At 37.6% G+C, this 15,909-nt stretch overlaps 1 protein-coding gene across 4 annotated transcripts in view; it reads right to left on the bottom strand.

Annotated features, from left to right (window-relative positions):
* DOCK4 (dedicator of cytokinesis 4) overlaps window positions 1–15,909 on the bottom strand; it is a 257,352-nt gene that overhangs the window by 115,164 nt on the left and 126,279 nt on the right. For all 4 annotated transcript variants that reach the window (XM_055710583.1, XM_055710581.1, XM_055710582.1 and 1 more), the window contains exons 10-12: window positions 15,487–15,547; window positions 13,458–13,590; window positions 11,902–11,990 (exon numbers count right to left, since the gene is read on the bottom strand). In XM_055710583.1, the coding sequence (XP_055566558.1) occupies window positions 11,902–11,990; window positions 13,458–13,590; window positions 15,487–15,547 (283 nt within the window). The remainder of the gene's footprint in view (window positions 1–11,901; window positions 11,991–13,457; window positions 13,591–15,486; window positions 15,548–15,909) is intronic.

The following is a 15,909-nucleotide window of genomic DNA, read 5'->3' as shown; positions in this document are numbered from 1 at the left end:
GTCTAATGGAAGTTGTAACAGTCTAGTCAAGAGTTATTATTAGTCCATTTACAATGATACCGATGCACTCTAAACAATATACATACTGTTAAAATAACATACATACACACAGTCTTTCTACTATCTACCCATGGCTCACCCTTCCACTGTCCCTCTGGGGTCATAAGGTCAATGGTTTCAACCTTGGAAGGTGAGGTATGGTGAATGAGTTATCAGCCTCCCAAGCCCTTTGCCATGATGAGTAGGAAGTTGCCTGTTTCTTCCTCTTCTCCGTCTAGGCTCCTCTTGGAGTGACTTTTATGTTTGTTAATGTGTTCTACACTTTGCTATTTCTTCACGGGTCTGCAAACCTGCAATACATCTTCATTCATCATTTATGATGTGTTTTATATATGCCACATATCTGTTCTTTGTTCTCTTTGTTTCCTCTAAAACTGGGGTTTTTTTTCTGCTCTCAAGGTCACACTATCTGATGACCTGTAACTGGACACTGGTGAGCTGTTCACAGGTCTGAGGCCTCTAGTGTCAACCCATGCCAGTACTTTCAAGGCCTCAGTAATGGTCACATGTCTTTACTCTTCTACGTTCCGTTTTAGTCTAGGGTTATAGATAGATAGTTATAGATAGATAGATAGTGACTACATGTTGTAACTACCTATTAAATACAAAGCATCTAATACCAAAGAAGGTTACACCACACAGCTGTACAAAGCTAAGCAAGAGCTAAAATAAAGGAGATGGAATTTATTATTTTGTCATTAGATAAATGCTTTTATAAGTCAGAACAAATCTCAAGGCAGGCTAAGACAAGTCCAGCCAGACAGGTAATGGGGACTGTGTTGCCAGCTAAACGCAAAGCCAGTGGCCAGTTCCAAGCCACAGCAATCCTGTATTTATGGGTCTAAAGAAATAAAATACGCTTGCCAAAGAAACTAGACATCCACCACAACTGAGAAACCATCCATCTAAAATAAAAGCCATGGGGACGACGTACTACAAAAAGATGGAATAAATTCACATTTTACAAGGGACTGATGTTTTTATCCTTATTACAAATGAAGTTAACTCACTATCAATTAGAGTTAACTGACATAATTTAAAACACACTGACATGTTGCAGAGCAATTCAGATTTTCAGGAGGTCGCACATTCAGTTGAAGTGAAGAGGGACTCCCTCAGACACACCACAAAACAAAGTGAAGAGGAACCAACTAGTTGAAAGACGCCAGCTTCCTCACCAAAATGTAACCTAGACTTTGCATACCATAACGGCTAGAAACTGAACTCAATTTACAGGTGATTAAAGCTTTCTCTACGGAGAGGAAATGAAGAGGTGGAGGGGAAATGTTGCTGGTCCTAGAAAGGAAGGTTTGATCACCAGGCAGTAATGAGACAGGGTCAAGGTGGAGCAGGATTCCAAAGAATTTTGTCAGTGGCCAATCTGGGAGAGATGGAGAAGACACTGAAGGAAAAGGAACGCAATCAAAAGAATTCAGAGATAATCTTTTTGTGTAAGGAGACAGAAAGTTAATTCATTGATGCTCTTCCTATGGAAACATGAATAACTTCTCTGTCATATAAAAAAAATTATATACTTTAGTTTTAATTTATTCCACTCTGATGATGTATGTCAACATTAGTTCTGAAGCCATTTCATGCACTAGACAGTAAAATGATCAGCTTTAGAAAAAAATCAGAGCATTCTTGATGGAACAGCTGTGTACGGAAAAAGCAAAACAGAAAAATGCAGCATGCCACCATACACCACATCTGACTGTGGTTGATATGATCATTACACTATCTATGAAACCTAGAATCTATCCAAAACTCCATAATTTTTTTTCATTTCTTGTACATTAGGAGCTAAAACTTAACAATGAAAATTATTATGCAGTCTCTGAAGGACTGGCACATTTTCTGTAATTAGGTACATAGTGTATCTTTGTCCCTCCAGAAAAAAATTACAACTACTGCCCTGGTGGTAATTAAAACCTCTTGAATTAGCTATTCTTTATTTACTCCAGCTTTGAAAATATTACTACAAAATTCTGTGTGGTACTGCAAACAGATCTGCTTTCATGTCTTTTGCAAGCACATGAAATTTCTCACAATTAACTTGTACCACAGGTCATTACAGATTATTTTTATCATTCAGATGAAATAGAATACAGAAAAATTGACAAGTTGCTGAATAAGCATTCCAGGTTTTTGGTCAGATCTGTCGTTTTACCTTAAAACAGCTTTTATACTGCATTATTGACTTCTGCATTTATTTATGACAAAAGGCAACTGTTCATTATGCTTACAGACCACTTATTTGCATTTGAGCTTCTGGGGGGAGGGGAAAGCATTTGCATTCAGCTTCTATCTACTAGCAGCAGAGAATCCTAGATCATATTAAGAAGAAAATGCCTAGCAGCTGCTCAGGAAGCCGATAGAAAAAAAAAGCTCAGACAGAATGCTATTCAACACTGTTTGCATTTTAAGAAAGGTAATGAAATAAGGCATCTGTCCAAATATATCTGCCAAAGGGTGTTAAAAGTATTCTGAAAGCATACAGGTGTTCCCATTTCTGGTAGTGTTTAAAGTGTCCAAAGTACCACCGCAAAGGTAAAGCCAGTGGATTTCCACACTATTATTGGCAAACATGATTTATTGAGTTAACGTGATCTGAGAAAAACAATTGTATAAATCTTGTGCAACTTGGCCACAGCAAAATCTAGGTAGTAAATCCCACAAATCGGTCTGGGAACAGAAAGGAGGAAAAAAAAAAAAAAAAAAAAAAGGAGGGGTAGGTTCAGTTAAAGGCCTTGTTAAAGACTTGATTGTGATTACTCTGCATTATCAAAGGAAAAGTCCAAACTCTCTCTTCTCAGTTTTAAATTCTGGGGGTTTTAGCTCAGTGAAAAAGAATGCAAGAAAAACAACCTTTGCAAAATTTTGACAACTTTCTTGGAGCTCATGAATTAAATGAGCCTCATGCCTCAGGCTTTTGTCAGAAATGCCAAGTGTGGAAAGGCAGGGGTTTTTCTCTTCTTCAAGTGGAACATAAACACTTACATGCAAATGGCATTATATTATCACAAGAAAACTGGCTTGGAATTTATTTACAAGGGAGGTGGCAGAGCCTCAAGTATTTCTTGCCAGAATCACTGTAGGTTGAAGGTTAGAGGACCAGGAGGCTACGTGACTATTACATGCACCTAGTCTAAGGACAACAAAAGATCTCAGCAATAACTTCTCCAACTCTTAACTTGATGCCCTTTGCTATAAACAATATACACAGCATGTCAATACCCATTTCCACGCTATATTGTTCTATTGCAAAGGTCAATCATCTTGCTAATTTTTTTTAATTACACTTTTATGTACTGTTTTGTTAACTAGAACATTAGGCATTGCACAAAATACACAATTTTACAATTATATGTATTTTATATTGCTTCTAGTGCAAATAACAGACAACAGGATCCAGTGAACACCTGTTATTTTCTCCCTCATGAAGTGCAGCTCTGCCATGCAAACCGCTTTCACACCACTGCACTGGAAATTTAGCTATCTGCATTCTCATTACGTCTCTTACTTCAACTAAAGAAACAGTAAATTTTTAACTGGGACCTAAAGAAAGTGTTAAAACAAACCTCCACCAACATAAAAGCCCAGGTAATGTTTGTAATGAATTTGTAAATATAACCCTTGAAGAGCTAAAATCACGCATATATGTTCTATAACGTTATCATCTGAAGTAGTCTTAAGACTTTGTATTCCTTCAGTAGATAAAGGAAGTCAACAACACCAATGGTAGCAAGCAGAATGAATTTTTGGAAAAGTCTTATAAAAACCTCACTGCTAAGACATAACCTAACTGCAAGATGGTAATATGAGCCAGCTATTCCCATTATGTAGCTTTAGCTAGAAATTTCTGGGTTTAAACTGGGTACCGTTTCAATCGCATGCAGAAACAGTGTGGCCAGCAGGACCAGGGAAGTGACTGACCCCGCGTACTCAGCACTGGTGAGGTCGCACCTCAAACAGTGTGCTCAGTTTTGGGCCCCTCACTCTAAGAGGTGCTGGAGCACGTCCAGAGAAGGGCAATGAAGCTGGTGAAGGGTCTGGAGCACAGGTCTCATGAGCAGCAGCTGAGGGAACTGGGGTGGTTTGGTCTGGAGAAAATGAAGCTCTGGGGAGACTTACCACCCTCTACAACTGCCTGAAAGGAGGTTGTACACAGGTGGGGGTAGGTTTCCTCTCCTAAGTAACAAGCAATAGGACAAGAGGAAACGGCCTCAAGTTGCACCAGGGCAGGTTTAGATGGGATATTAGGGAAACTTTCTTCGCTGAAAGGGTTGTCAAGCATTGGCACAGGCTGCCCAGGGAAGTGGTTGAGTCACCATCCCTGGAGGTATTTCAGCGATATGTAGATGCAGTGTTTAGGGACATGGTTTGGCGATGGACTTAGAAGTCCTGGGTTAAGGGTTGGACTCTATGATCTTAAAGGTCTTCTCCAACCTAAACAATTCTATGATTCTATAATCACAGCACTGAGATGAACAGCAAGTCACAGCTTCTACTGGATATAAGATGTCCCTGACAGTACCACAACAGCACGTTTTTCTTCTTTAAAAACAAGTCTTTTAGCAACACCCAAGAGCACAGTATGAATTTAACTTTATTAGAGCCCTTGTTTCCAGCACAGAATGACACTTAAAGGTAACTACACCAAAAACCCACCCTGAACTTGATTTTTTAAATCCTTATTGTAAAGCCAGAACTTTACCAGACAAAACCACAAGCTTGAACTGCTATAAAAATGCACACGATTACATCTGACTGCTCAATAAGTCTGCCACCTTTAATGATTACTTTTCCCAAAACCACCATAATTAATATTACATGCTGGATTAGGCTATAGATTTTAAAGATTTGGTTACTCCTGAATTAGGCAAAACGGTTTTACATTAAACTGCTGAACAATCATCCATCCTGTAAAAAATTACTTGAAAAAGTAAAGTTCTACAAATCCTCGTCTAAAAAGCTGCTCTAAACCTGCCTTTTTTAATATGTCAAAGTTATCAGGGCCAAATGATCCTGGAGCAATTTTAGGTGCAAAATTCTCTATATATTTAATTATATATTTAATCTTTCAGTGCACATGAGTACTATTCTTAAATAGCAGCCTTCAGTGACAACTGATTTTTAAACACATCAAAATGGAATACACATGATCTCCTTGTCACAAAATATAACAAAGGTTAAAACCAGTAGATTAACAGATTGTTGTAGAACTAAAATAATTAAATGCATTTGCTGTTTAAATGTTAGTGATGTGTAGATGCAAAATACATTTCAGAACACCACTGATCTGTGAACACTGCTGAAAAGAGACAAACACCAGAGAACTACTCTGTGATTAATCATATGCTCAGGAGCTACCTAAAAGTTAGGTACTTAATTTTGTTCTATCTTCTCTGTTAAGTATGTTAGTACTCCTTTTCTCCTTCCTTCACATCTTCTACTAGCCATTGCTGCACTCAGTTCTCCATTGTGAGCCTATGTCTTCTTTTTGTGGCTAAAAACCATAGCTGCTCACAGCAGGGAATACACAGTTTGTTTCCCATCTGACATTTCTCACTTGATTCACAAGAAGCAGCTCTCCTTGCAACTGTGAGTGGGGTAACACTGAACTGCTGGGGTAGTGTCATGCAAACAGTCACACTACATCTTGTATCTAGAATATATTCTAAGTTACCACAGCTCTGTTTCTAGAAATACTGTTCACTCTGTAAACTTATACTGAGCTACCAATACCCTGCTGTATTTGATTTCATTATGATGAAAAGCTACAAAAGTGTGGAAAAATTATGTTTCTCAGTTATCTCACTTCACGGGGTCTCTGTAGTTTCTCCACTGCAAGGTCAACGACTACTCTAACAGGCTCCCCCCTCTGAATCCAGGAATTTGTAAGCCAAAGGTTGCTTTTTGTAATAGGAGACGAAATAGACAAAGTATATGGTTTTCCACCTTTTTTTTTTAATTTCTTAGTGTTTGACAGTAACCATGGAGAAAAAACATTATTAGAGTGCCAATAAGTTGTTGAATGCAGGGAAATAGGCATGGGGAGACATATATTGCCCCAAGGCATGCACTGCTTTTTCTATCCAACTGTCCCCATTGCCGTACTTGTCTCAGAACCTGTGTCTTGTCAGATGAGTCCATGCATTGCGATGATCTACCTTGTGACTTCGAGTCTTACATGACCACTGATCTAGACTGAGATTTAGTGCCAACTGACATGTACACTGTGGAAAAAAACTATACATACGAGGCAACAATAGCTCCCTAAACCAAAGGATGTTTACTTTTTGAAACTTACTTTGTCTGGTTTAATTAAAATTATAGCAGTGTAATGAAGTTTGCCTTTGAATAAGCAGCCTCACTGAACAATTAGATCCCACTTTGAAGCTGGTTCCTCTTTGAACTGATGTGGGACCACATAACCTCCTGAGAACCCTTCCAACCTAACTTACTGTATGATTTGAGAAATGACTTTCCCCACTTAAGATGACAGTTTGTCCTTCCTCATGATGGGATTCTTGGCAAACATCTGTCAACAATATGGGGTTTGAGTCCTCCATGCTTCAGTCAGGGTATTATGCTGTTGCTCAATTATTGACCAGTCTCTTTTTGTTAGGCAGCATCACATTGGATGACCCTCTGCCTACAGATTTTTGAACATACGTAAAGAAAGAAGTTAACAGTTTGTGGCTGACAGACTTCAGCCAGTCTTTTACAAATTGAAACACAACCTGCATTTGTCTTAAAATCAGCCTGCCAATCCAGGTCTTGCCTCCATCGTATTCAAAAATTCACGTTCCTGCAATCTACTAGATACACTATACTAGTTTCTGATTTTATTATTTTTGTGACCTCAACTGTATGCAAGAGGATATGATTTAGGTAATTTTAGGAGCTGTATTCTGCCCCCCTCTACAACAGCTAAAAAATTAACACTGCCACCATATTTTAAAAAAAGAAAAAAAGAAGAAAACATGCTCGAGCCAAGAGTGGCAAGAGAAATCCCACCGTTTTGAATGTGTTTCCTCTAAAGCTTCAGGCCCTCCCATCAATTAGTCTTTCCAGGGGAGCTGCAATATAAGTTCTTTGGCATTGCCACCCCAGAATACACAACACTGTTCCGTAAGCATGCAATTAGGTTACATCATTCATGCCTAGTTCATCAGAGCATTTCAAGATAAATGGCACAGGAAAAGGCCTTCCCACTACATTTGCTATTTTTGTGGAATCCACACAAGAGTCCAAGGCTACAAAGCAGCTGGATACATTTATAATTTCTTACACCAGTTATTTAATCTCTACAGGATTTGAAAGGATTTTCACCTCCTTCGCTGTAACAACTGAAAAGCACGTGTATCCTTGTCTCAGCTCTCATGAATTACTGCATCAGGCACATGCAGCTTTTCAAGACTTGTTATAAGGGAATCTAAATCGGCATTTACACAACAGCTTATATATGAGAATGTTAGGAAACTGAAGTAAATTCTCAAAGAAAAGGGAAGCTGTAGTGTATTAAAAAATATTTAAAAAATTGTTGAAAAATGCACTAACTCAATGGGGAGAATATTTACATGTAACACAAGATCAAGGTTTAAAACTCTCCTCTATAGGATTTGCTAAGAGGACATGAATACTGATCACACTTAGGAAAATCATGCACTACTTGGCAGGCTTTAAAGCCACTTTCACTTTCCCCATGGTATAATAAATATTTCCTGATTGTATACGAAGTTGAATAGCTGCTGCAGGGAAGTCTGACAAGCCAAGTGTTTAGCATGCTCATCTGGGACATGAGGGACAGACTGAAAATCCTTTTCCAAATCAGAGTCTTTGAAGAACGTCTCAGACACTGGGGTAAATAATTTCTGTAGTAAACCCAGTGAATATTTATCTATTCCCTGAAATAGCATAGGCACAAGAGTCACGGCAATCACCTCCAGCATTTTTTTTCAGCCTAGTGCCCAAGCAGCTAAATCTAGCTCACTCATATCCTGACAGTGCAGGTGTCCTTGGGTGCGTCCAGCTACCCACCTGTTCTCAACTTCAAGCAGTGGCAGATATGAAAATTACCTTAGCTTTAGATACCTACAGGAAGATCTGGTGCCTAAGGAGGTACTTGGAAGATGCTGATGGCCTTTAAGTAGGTATTACAGTAAGGACCATCAATATTTAACTGTGTGACTTGCTCACAGTCGTAAGTGGATAATTGTTGTGGACAAGAACCCTCTGCCTTCAGAGCCCAAAGGACTCTCCAATCACTAGACATAAAGCCCTGCTCCAATTACTAGACCTTCCCTCCATCATCATGTGCTATGTTAAAAAACCCCATACCTTTCAACTTTTGAAAGTCTGAAGAACTGGGGAAAAAAGAAAAGAAGTAGTGCTATAAGCAAGAATACAAAATTGCAAGTGATAAATTCTTACTGAAAATCAGAAGAAAAAAGAAACCCATGATACTGCATAAGTCTGTAAAATTGAAGTAGCATTCTCTGATTTCAGTTATTTTACTTTTTTTTTTTTAACAGAACCATGTTTAATAAAAACCAGATTTGGCCTTGTTCTCTTGCTCTTTGCCGTAAAACACACTTCAAAACATTTTAAAATCAACAGGTTTACTCATGGCACAGTAATTCTGTGAGAAAATGAAGCAGCTATTACAAGATCAATAACAGTTTACAAGGCACTTTGTGCGTTACTGCCTGCTTTATTAAAGAGAAAAGCAGCCCACACCCAATACTACTTATTTATCATAGTCCCAAGAAAGATCCAGAGTATAGTCTCACAGTCCCACCTGAAGAGGAAGATCTGCAATTATGACCCATACTGCAAACCCTACAGAGATTTTGACATTTGACAGAAGCCCAAGCTTTGATATGAAAGCAATGACTTTGTCTAGGTTTCACTATCTAAAATATACCACAAGAGGATAAAGGATGATTTTATGTGGTTAGAGAGAAGCCAGTAACTGTTTTCTGTATCTGCAGTATATATTTCACTGACTCAATTTTTTCACAGATGTTTGCATTTTAAACCAAAGTAACTAGCTTCTAATTCTAAGAAAATATATTATAGTTTTTAGAGCCAGCTCCATTCCAGATATTAGTGAAACCTGGTTTGTTTAACAATTACAAAATCATCTAGATCTACTAGTACTTATTCCACAAAAACTACAAAACTCAATGTAAGAAATAGCAATGCTACTAAATGCAGCAAAGGCTATACAATTTGGCCTTTGCATTCACGGTTTGGTCTCCTACACCAGGCAGAGCCAGGTGTCTTCCAGTAAGCTGACACATGGTACCAGCTGCAAAGACTAGTGGTGAACAGTAATTTGATCCACTACCTGCTATTCTAGTCTGTTAGGCTGCAAATTCATGCAGAAAAATCCAGTTCCCACTCCAGCAAACGATGTTAAATTATCCATGAGACTGAGTCCTTCCATTCCTGCATCCACTAAGAAGAAAGGGCATGAACATCTGTCCTCTGCTTCTTTCTGGGCAGTATTAAGAAGTGATGGTTATTTGCCTTTATTTGATATTTTTTTTTTAGACACAAGCTGAGAATAAGACACAAGAGGATTCTGTACTGAAGAACTGTCATGAGTTGAAGTAGAAACAATACTTTTGGGGGGAGTGGGGGTTTAATATTAGACACGAATGCTTAGTCTGGCAATATGCGTTTTACAGGCAAGACACTGAGTACATTTCAGGTTCCTTTTTAATCTTCCCCAGAAAACTGAAAGAATTCTTTTTTCTGAGGATTATAATGAAATATCTGATAAACTCTTTCAGCCCAAGGAGATAATTTGTGGAAACGAAAGACTTAGTGTGAAAATCTCCTGAGCTGAAAGAAACTGTATAGGACAGAATCTGAAGATGGAACAAGCCTAGAGGACAATGGCCTGAAGCACCTTTGCAGTTGTTTGTTTACTGTGTTTCCTTTCTCAAGTTTTGTTAATGTGATTTGAAAAGGGCAAGTATGATATAAACAAAAAATTCAAGTTTTCCTACATTCGGCTCATACTTACAATGCTTTCTAAGAGAGAAAACTCACCTATATCTCCTGTAATGCAAGACTTTCTCCTTTTTTGACAACTATAAGGTGGCAGACAAGGCTAATGAGACTTTAGAACCAGCCATTCATTACAGAAAGACAGCAAAGGCAAAATAAAAGTAGTGTAACAACGATATTTTCCATGAGGTGTCAGCAGAAGTATCTGAACATATTGCAAAAGCCTTTTAAGTGCTTTTTCAGGTTGCTAAGCAAGAGCAGAGGAACAAATTTCACACGTCTGCCGTAAATAACCTTTCATAGTTTATCTTTCAGTTGCTCAGCATTCAAAGTGGTGTTATGGCTCACTTCCTCTTTCCCTCTCCAACTTCCACATGTGCTACTGGAATTCTGTGCTGCTCTTCCCTTCGCCTCCCTCCCCTGACAGCCCTTTTCAAAATGTAACTGATCTTCAATTTGCTAGCTTTAAGTTTCTAGCACCCTGTAACCTGGAAAAAAAATCATGTCAAATATTCATATAATTGAGAGTATTCAGATTTATCCAATGTCTCCTAGGACAACTGGGTGCTTAACTGTGGATTCTAGCTTCATGAGAATATAACAGGATAAGCAATGTAACATAGAATAAGCAGGTGTTGCACGGACAGTCAGAATGACCAAGAGTATGTTGTCCTTCAAGAATACGGTTAACATATTTAAGCCAGCCAACATTATACTTACTCAGTAATGTGATCTTGTATTTTCACTACATGATTTTTATATTTATTGTCCAACAACGTGCATGATATTCTAAACCTTAAATATATGTATATGTGGCTAGATTCTATAGGACAAAATAACAGGATTAGAAATGGTTAAATATATAACTTCAGTCCTGAGAAATAACATGAGCTTTTATGTGCTTCTTGGTTATCTGCTAAAGACTGTTGAACATACATTTTCAAGATAATCATTATGCTTGAAATCAAGTTAAAGAAGCATGAAATCTACTACATGGAAGGGATTACAATTACACTACAGCCTGAAAAATGAGTTTATACGAGATTTTTCTATAGTCATATTTCAACTAATCAGTGTTTCACAGGGACAAGAAAATATTTGAATACAAGAACAATAGACTCTTAAGCTTCTGCTTCATATTTCAAGTTTGACTGCATCCCTAGATGACAGCATTCAGGAAAAGGTAACAAGTTGGTATTAAAAACAACCCAAGAAAAAACGTACAAATTCAACATCTCCAAAAATCCACCATCTTGCAATAACAAAGGTCAGTTGTCTCCCATTTCTTAAGTCTCACATCCAAATTTATTTTGATGGCAGTTATATCAACATATAGCTGACTGGTGAAGACTATTGTTAAGTCTTTAATTATCAACTCTGTATCTTGCTCAGCTGGAATGCAGAGCTACCAGTGGGAATGCAGGTCGCACAGGTAGTTCCCATTTTTCTTTTTCTTAAGTTTAATATATAATGTCAATGGGAAATTTTATTCCTGATGAAAATGTGAAGCAGAAATGTGAAGCAACGTGAATCAATGATTTGACCAGCCCCACATGTGAACAGAACTCTACAGCAAACTGTAGCTCCTCAGCACAAACCAGAAGTTTAATTACATAGTTCCTTGAAGAAAATCAGTGACTTTTTTCTTAAATGTGCACATGAACAGCAATATCATACATTTTCATCCAATAGAAGTATTTTCCTCTATGTGAAAAGAATATTTATTTCTTAGACATTGATCCTTCTTAAAATAGAGCCACTTCATTTGCAAACTAAAGGAAACCCTAAGAATGCAAACAGAATGTGGCAACTTACCTGCATTGGAGCCTGTCAAGTTGTAACGTGCATTCAGCTTTTTAATAATATTTTCATGTATCTGATACCAGTCACTCTCTGTGTTGCACCTAGAAAAATGATAATTTTCTTAACTCTGAAATAGGAACACACGTTTTTCAGATTGGCTTCACCAAATCCCTACACAAATCCTCTTTTGTTCATGAAACTAGTAATACAACAGGAGCTAATAAAGCCCCACAAAACTGCCTGTGTCTCAATGGAAAGGGTTAGAGTGTTCTTACCATTTGAAAAGGGCACCATGGAAATACCTGCTTCATGTGGCAAAGGGTGGGAGAAAGAGATAAGCAATTATACTCAGGAACTCAGCCGTGACCAAGTTCATCATCTGTATAGATCTATCCTTCAGCACTAAACCACACAGAAATCTATCTTGTGACACTCAAGAAGAGACGCAGGACACAGAGTTGGTCTTAGCAGACAGAAAAATTGGTGCTGCACATTTCAGATTTATTTAAAACAGGACGTGATCTTCAGGAGGTACTTGATGAAAGAACAAATTAAGTTTCAGTATACATTTAGAAAATAGTTGCTTTTCCATAAGAAAAAATTGACCATGTTCTAATCACCACTTTTCATGGTGTAGACTGGATTTAGTCTTAGCATCAAATCTGGTTTTGAGCAGCATTTCTTCTTCCATTGCTTTTGTTATTTTAAAATAAACAGGCAAGATTAAAAAAAATATAATAGGCAGATAAATCTAACAATTTGTTAGCCAACAACAAACACTTCTCTGACTTTGGTGTCTTGGGAGTCTAAATAAGAGCCAGCCCACACATCCACTGCCACACTAAATTGCTTTTCTGCAGCACTGATGCCAGCAGCTATAATTCAGCACAGAGGGATACAGAGGAGAAGAGAAAGGCTGCCTGAAAGAATTCCATGCCTTCAAGATTTGAGTGCTAACCCCGTGAATGACAGAACTTCCTCATGTGCATGATGTGTCCCAGGTTTATATACTTAGAACAGACCACTCCACAGAAGTGTTCTCACTATAGTGTTCAAGGTAAGCAGGAAATTACATACACTGTGTTGCTATAACTAGAAAATTGAACTTTCTTTCAATTACTATCAGCCAAAATCCACTATTTAATTAACCAATCATTTTAAAATCTATATAACTGCTTCAATTCACAAACAGATACTCTGACTGCTTTTTTCTGTAGTTATAAAATACTTCCACTAGCTGCCTAGGCAGCACAGCATTTAAATAAATCCTAAGAGCACTTCATGATGCTATAAAAAGAGAGCTCCAGAAGCTCTTACAAGGATGCAAAATGCACTGAAACATACAGAAAACTAAAAGGATGTAACCTTTATCTTTAATATTATGCCACTTTATAAACACATCTGTAGAACTAGCAAAAATTTCCAAACTAACAAAAAAAAATTAGCTACTACACTTTTTTTGCAGAATGGAGCTACAGCTATTTGCTTGCACTGCATTTAACACCACTGCTTCTGATGCACACTGACTGTAAGAAACTTCTAAAAATTAAGAAAAAACCATTCCTTACATGTATACTTTTAAGACGAGGTCATCCTTTGAATCTCCTGCCAACAAATCTGCAATGCTAAGGACTGCACAGCCAAAGGGTCTTCTGTATTGTACGTTGCAGGCATTTTTCTTCTCTCCAGCTCCCATTCGTCCTGCCAAACAAAAATATATTTTTGATGCATAATCCATGGAACTGTCTCTCTTAAAAGCACAGAAGGGAGGCAGAGGGTAATCCAGCTCACTATGGTGACAGGTCTAAGTAGACTACGCCAAGTGTACTCATTGTAAATCTGGTCCATCTTTAGACTACCTTAGGGTAACAAACAGGAGAGGAAGTCCACTAAATATGAGTGATCTTGAAAGGTCTTAGACCAGAGGTACTGCTCATCCTCTCATGACACCCACTCAAACAACACTTTCTGATACTCAGAAATAGCATTCATGACACCATCAAATTAAATTTAGAGTTCAGACATGACAGAGCGTTCAATATTTGCTGTCCACTAAGAATTCTTTTACTGTGGTTGTTGCTACCTGTGATTTATACAGAAGGTGTTTTGATTGAGCCATTACAGTTTAGTAGTCAAACGCTGTTTCCAAATAGGCAACTGGTTAGCAAGGGAATAAGCAGCCAGCTGCAGAAAAATCAAGTAGAGATGAAACATGGGGAGGAAAGATGACAAAGGGCAGCAGAATTTATGATAAGGAAAGAAAGAAGACAGCCAAGGAAAACAGATCTGAAAAAAATATTTTTCCTAGCCTTTTGTATTTGATTTAAATACAATTGATCAATCTTCTTGCTGCATTCCTGGCATTTGAAACTGGCCTCTTTCTAACCATTTTATTCAATTGTACGCTGGTAGCTATGTATCTTTCCCACGAAGTCTTAAATTCTGACAAGAAAAGCCTATGGTTGCAGTCACTGCAGGGCAATGCCTCCTCCAAATATTTCTATGCATCGCAGGGCTAGAAGAGTAATCGTTCATTTTCACACTATGCAGCATATAAATCTTATTTCCACTTTTTAATCTTTCAATGGTTCATTTACAAACTTGACTGAGATTTTAAAACAATACAATAGGAAAATTTTTACCCCTCATTTAAAGCATTTATTCTTACAAAATATACTTCCATTATATCAGCTCATTATGCCTTTTTCCAATGCTTGCTAATAAAAGCAAAACACGGCATTCTGAAATTCTGATGAAACACTACAGCAGCACAAAAATGCAAGGAAAAACTATTCCTCAAAGCTGTAAATTAGTGTTTACTTTATAACAAGTTGTTTCCAAACTCAGTACAAGTTAAAGCAACTGTATTTCAAACCAAAATATTTTCAAAAAATAGGAAGACAAGTAATACTTAGGGCTTCACCGATGCAACAACAGAGACAGTTTACAGAGAAAACAGTGTATCTAAAGAGTTCAGAAGCAGACCCAAAGATTACTGTTTCACATCTGTAAGCCAAAAGGTAACTTCTTGAAATACCTAACACAAGTGTACACTTCTCTTCCACTTTGTTCTAGAGGACTTGATACCCATCTATAGCATCAGGGATTAAAATTATTACGATACCTTCTCCACTTCTTTCCCTCTTTCCCTTTTTAAAGGGCTCAGGTGGAATACAAAATTCATCTGAACAATTTCACATATACATCAGATAAAATATACTAGTTACGTACACTAAATTTCCAGGCAAGTTTTTCTATGAAAAAAGGATGCTTGAAATTACTCTTTGGAACAAGAATGGACTCTCCAATGACAATTCCATCATCTTAACACCGTTCATATTTGACATTTTCCTTTTGTTTTCTGTAACAAAATACCCTGCATCTAAACTCAGTTAGCAGTACACTTGAAAAACAACACAAAACGATGCTGAGAAATCCACAGCAATTTTTGCATCAAAACCCAGCCATTTTCTTTTCAAAAGATTTATTCCAAGGCCTAGCTAATCTAACAAATCCCAAAGCTGACCCCAAGCAGATTTATTTACTGCCATATGTTTAACAAATGTAAGATTTCTACTCACAGATAATTATACCTACCTATTCGGATAATGTGCACAGTGATATAGATGTCCTTCCTGAGTTCACTGCTACCCAAATCCTGTGTAAAAACAGAACCTCATTATTTCTGACTCCTGATTAAAATGTGACACTTAAAGAGATCTTTACACACCGCTTTCACTGACAGTGAAAGTGATTAATGAACAGGGAGTTCATTTATACAGCATTAACAAATTATCGCTTTCACACTTTAAATTGGTGGTCATATACTCAAAACGACTGTCCTAAAATATGGCAGGCTAGAATATGCCATACTGCATCAAAATCAGTGGACAGACATAAGATACTCACTGCATGCCTTAAACAGCAGTGATATGTTTGTGCAATTCCAAATATTCTGAAAGTACAGGCAGCATTACACAAACAATGTTTTGGGTGTAAAAAGCACAAGGAGAAAAGCTA

This window comes from Falco cherrug, chromosome 5 (genome assembly GCF_023634085.1).
Source record: "Falco cherrug isolate bFalChe1 chromosome 5, bFalChe1.pri, whole genome shotgun sequence".
NCBI lineage: Eukaryota > Metazoa > Chordata > Aves > Falconiformes > Falconidae > Falco > Falco cherrug.
Note: the sequence above shows the minus strand (reverse complement) of the source record. Positions and strands in the feature narration are given on the sequence as shown.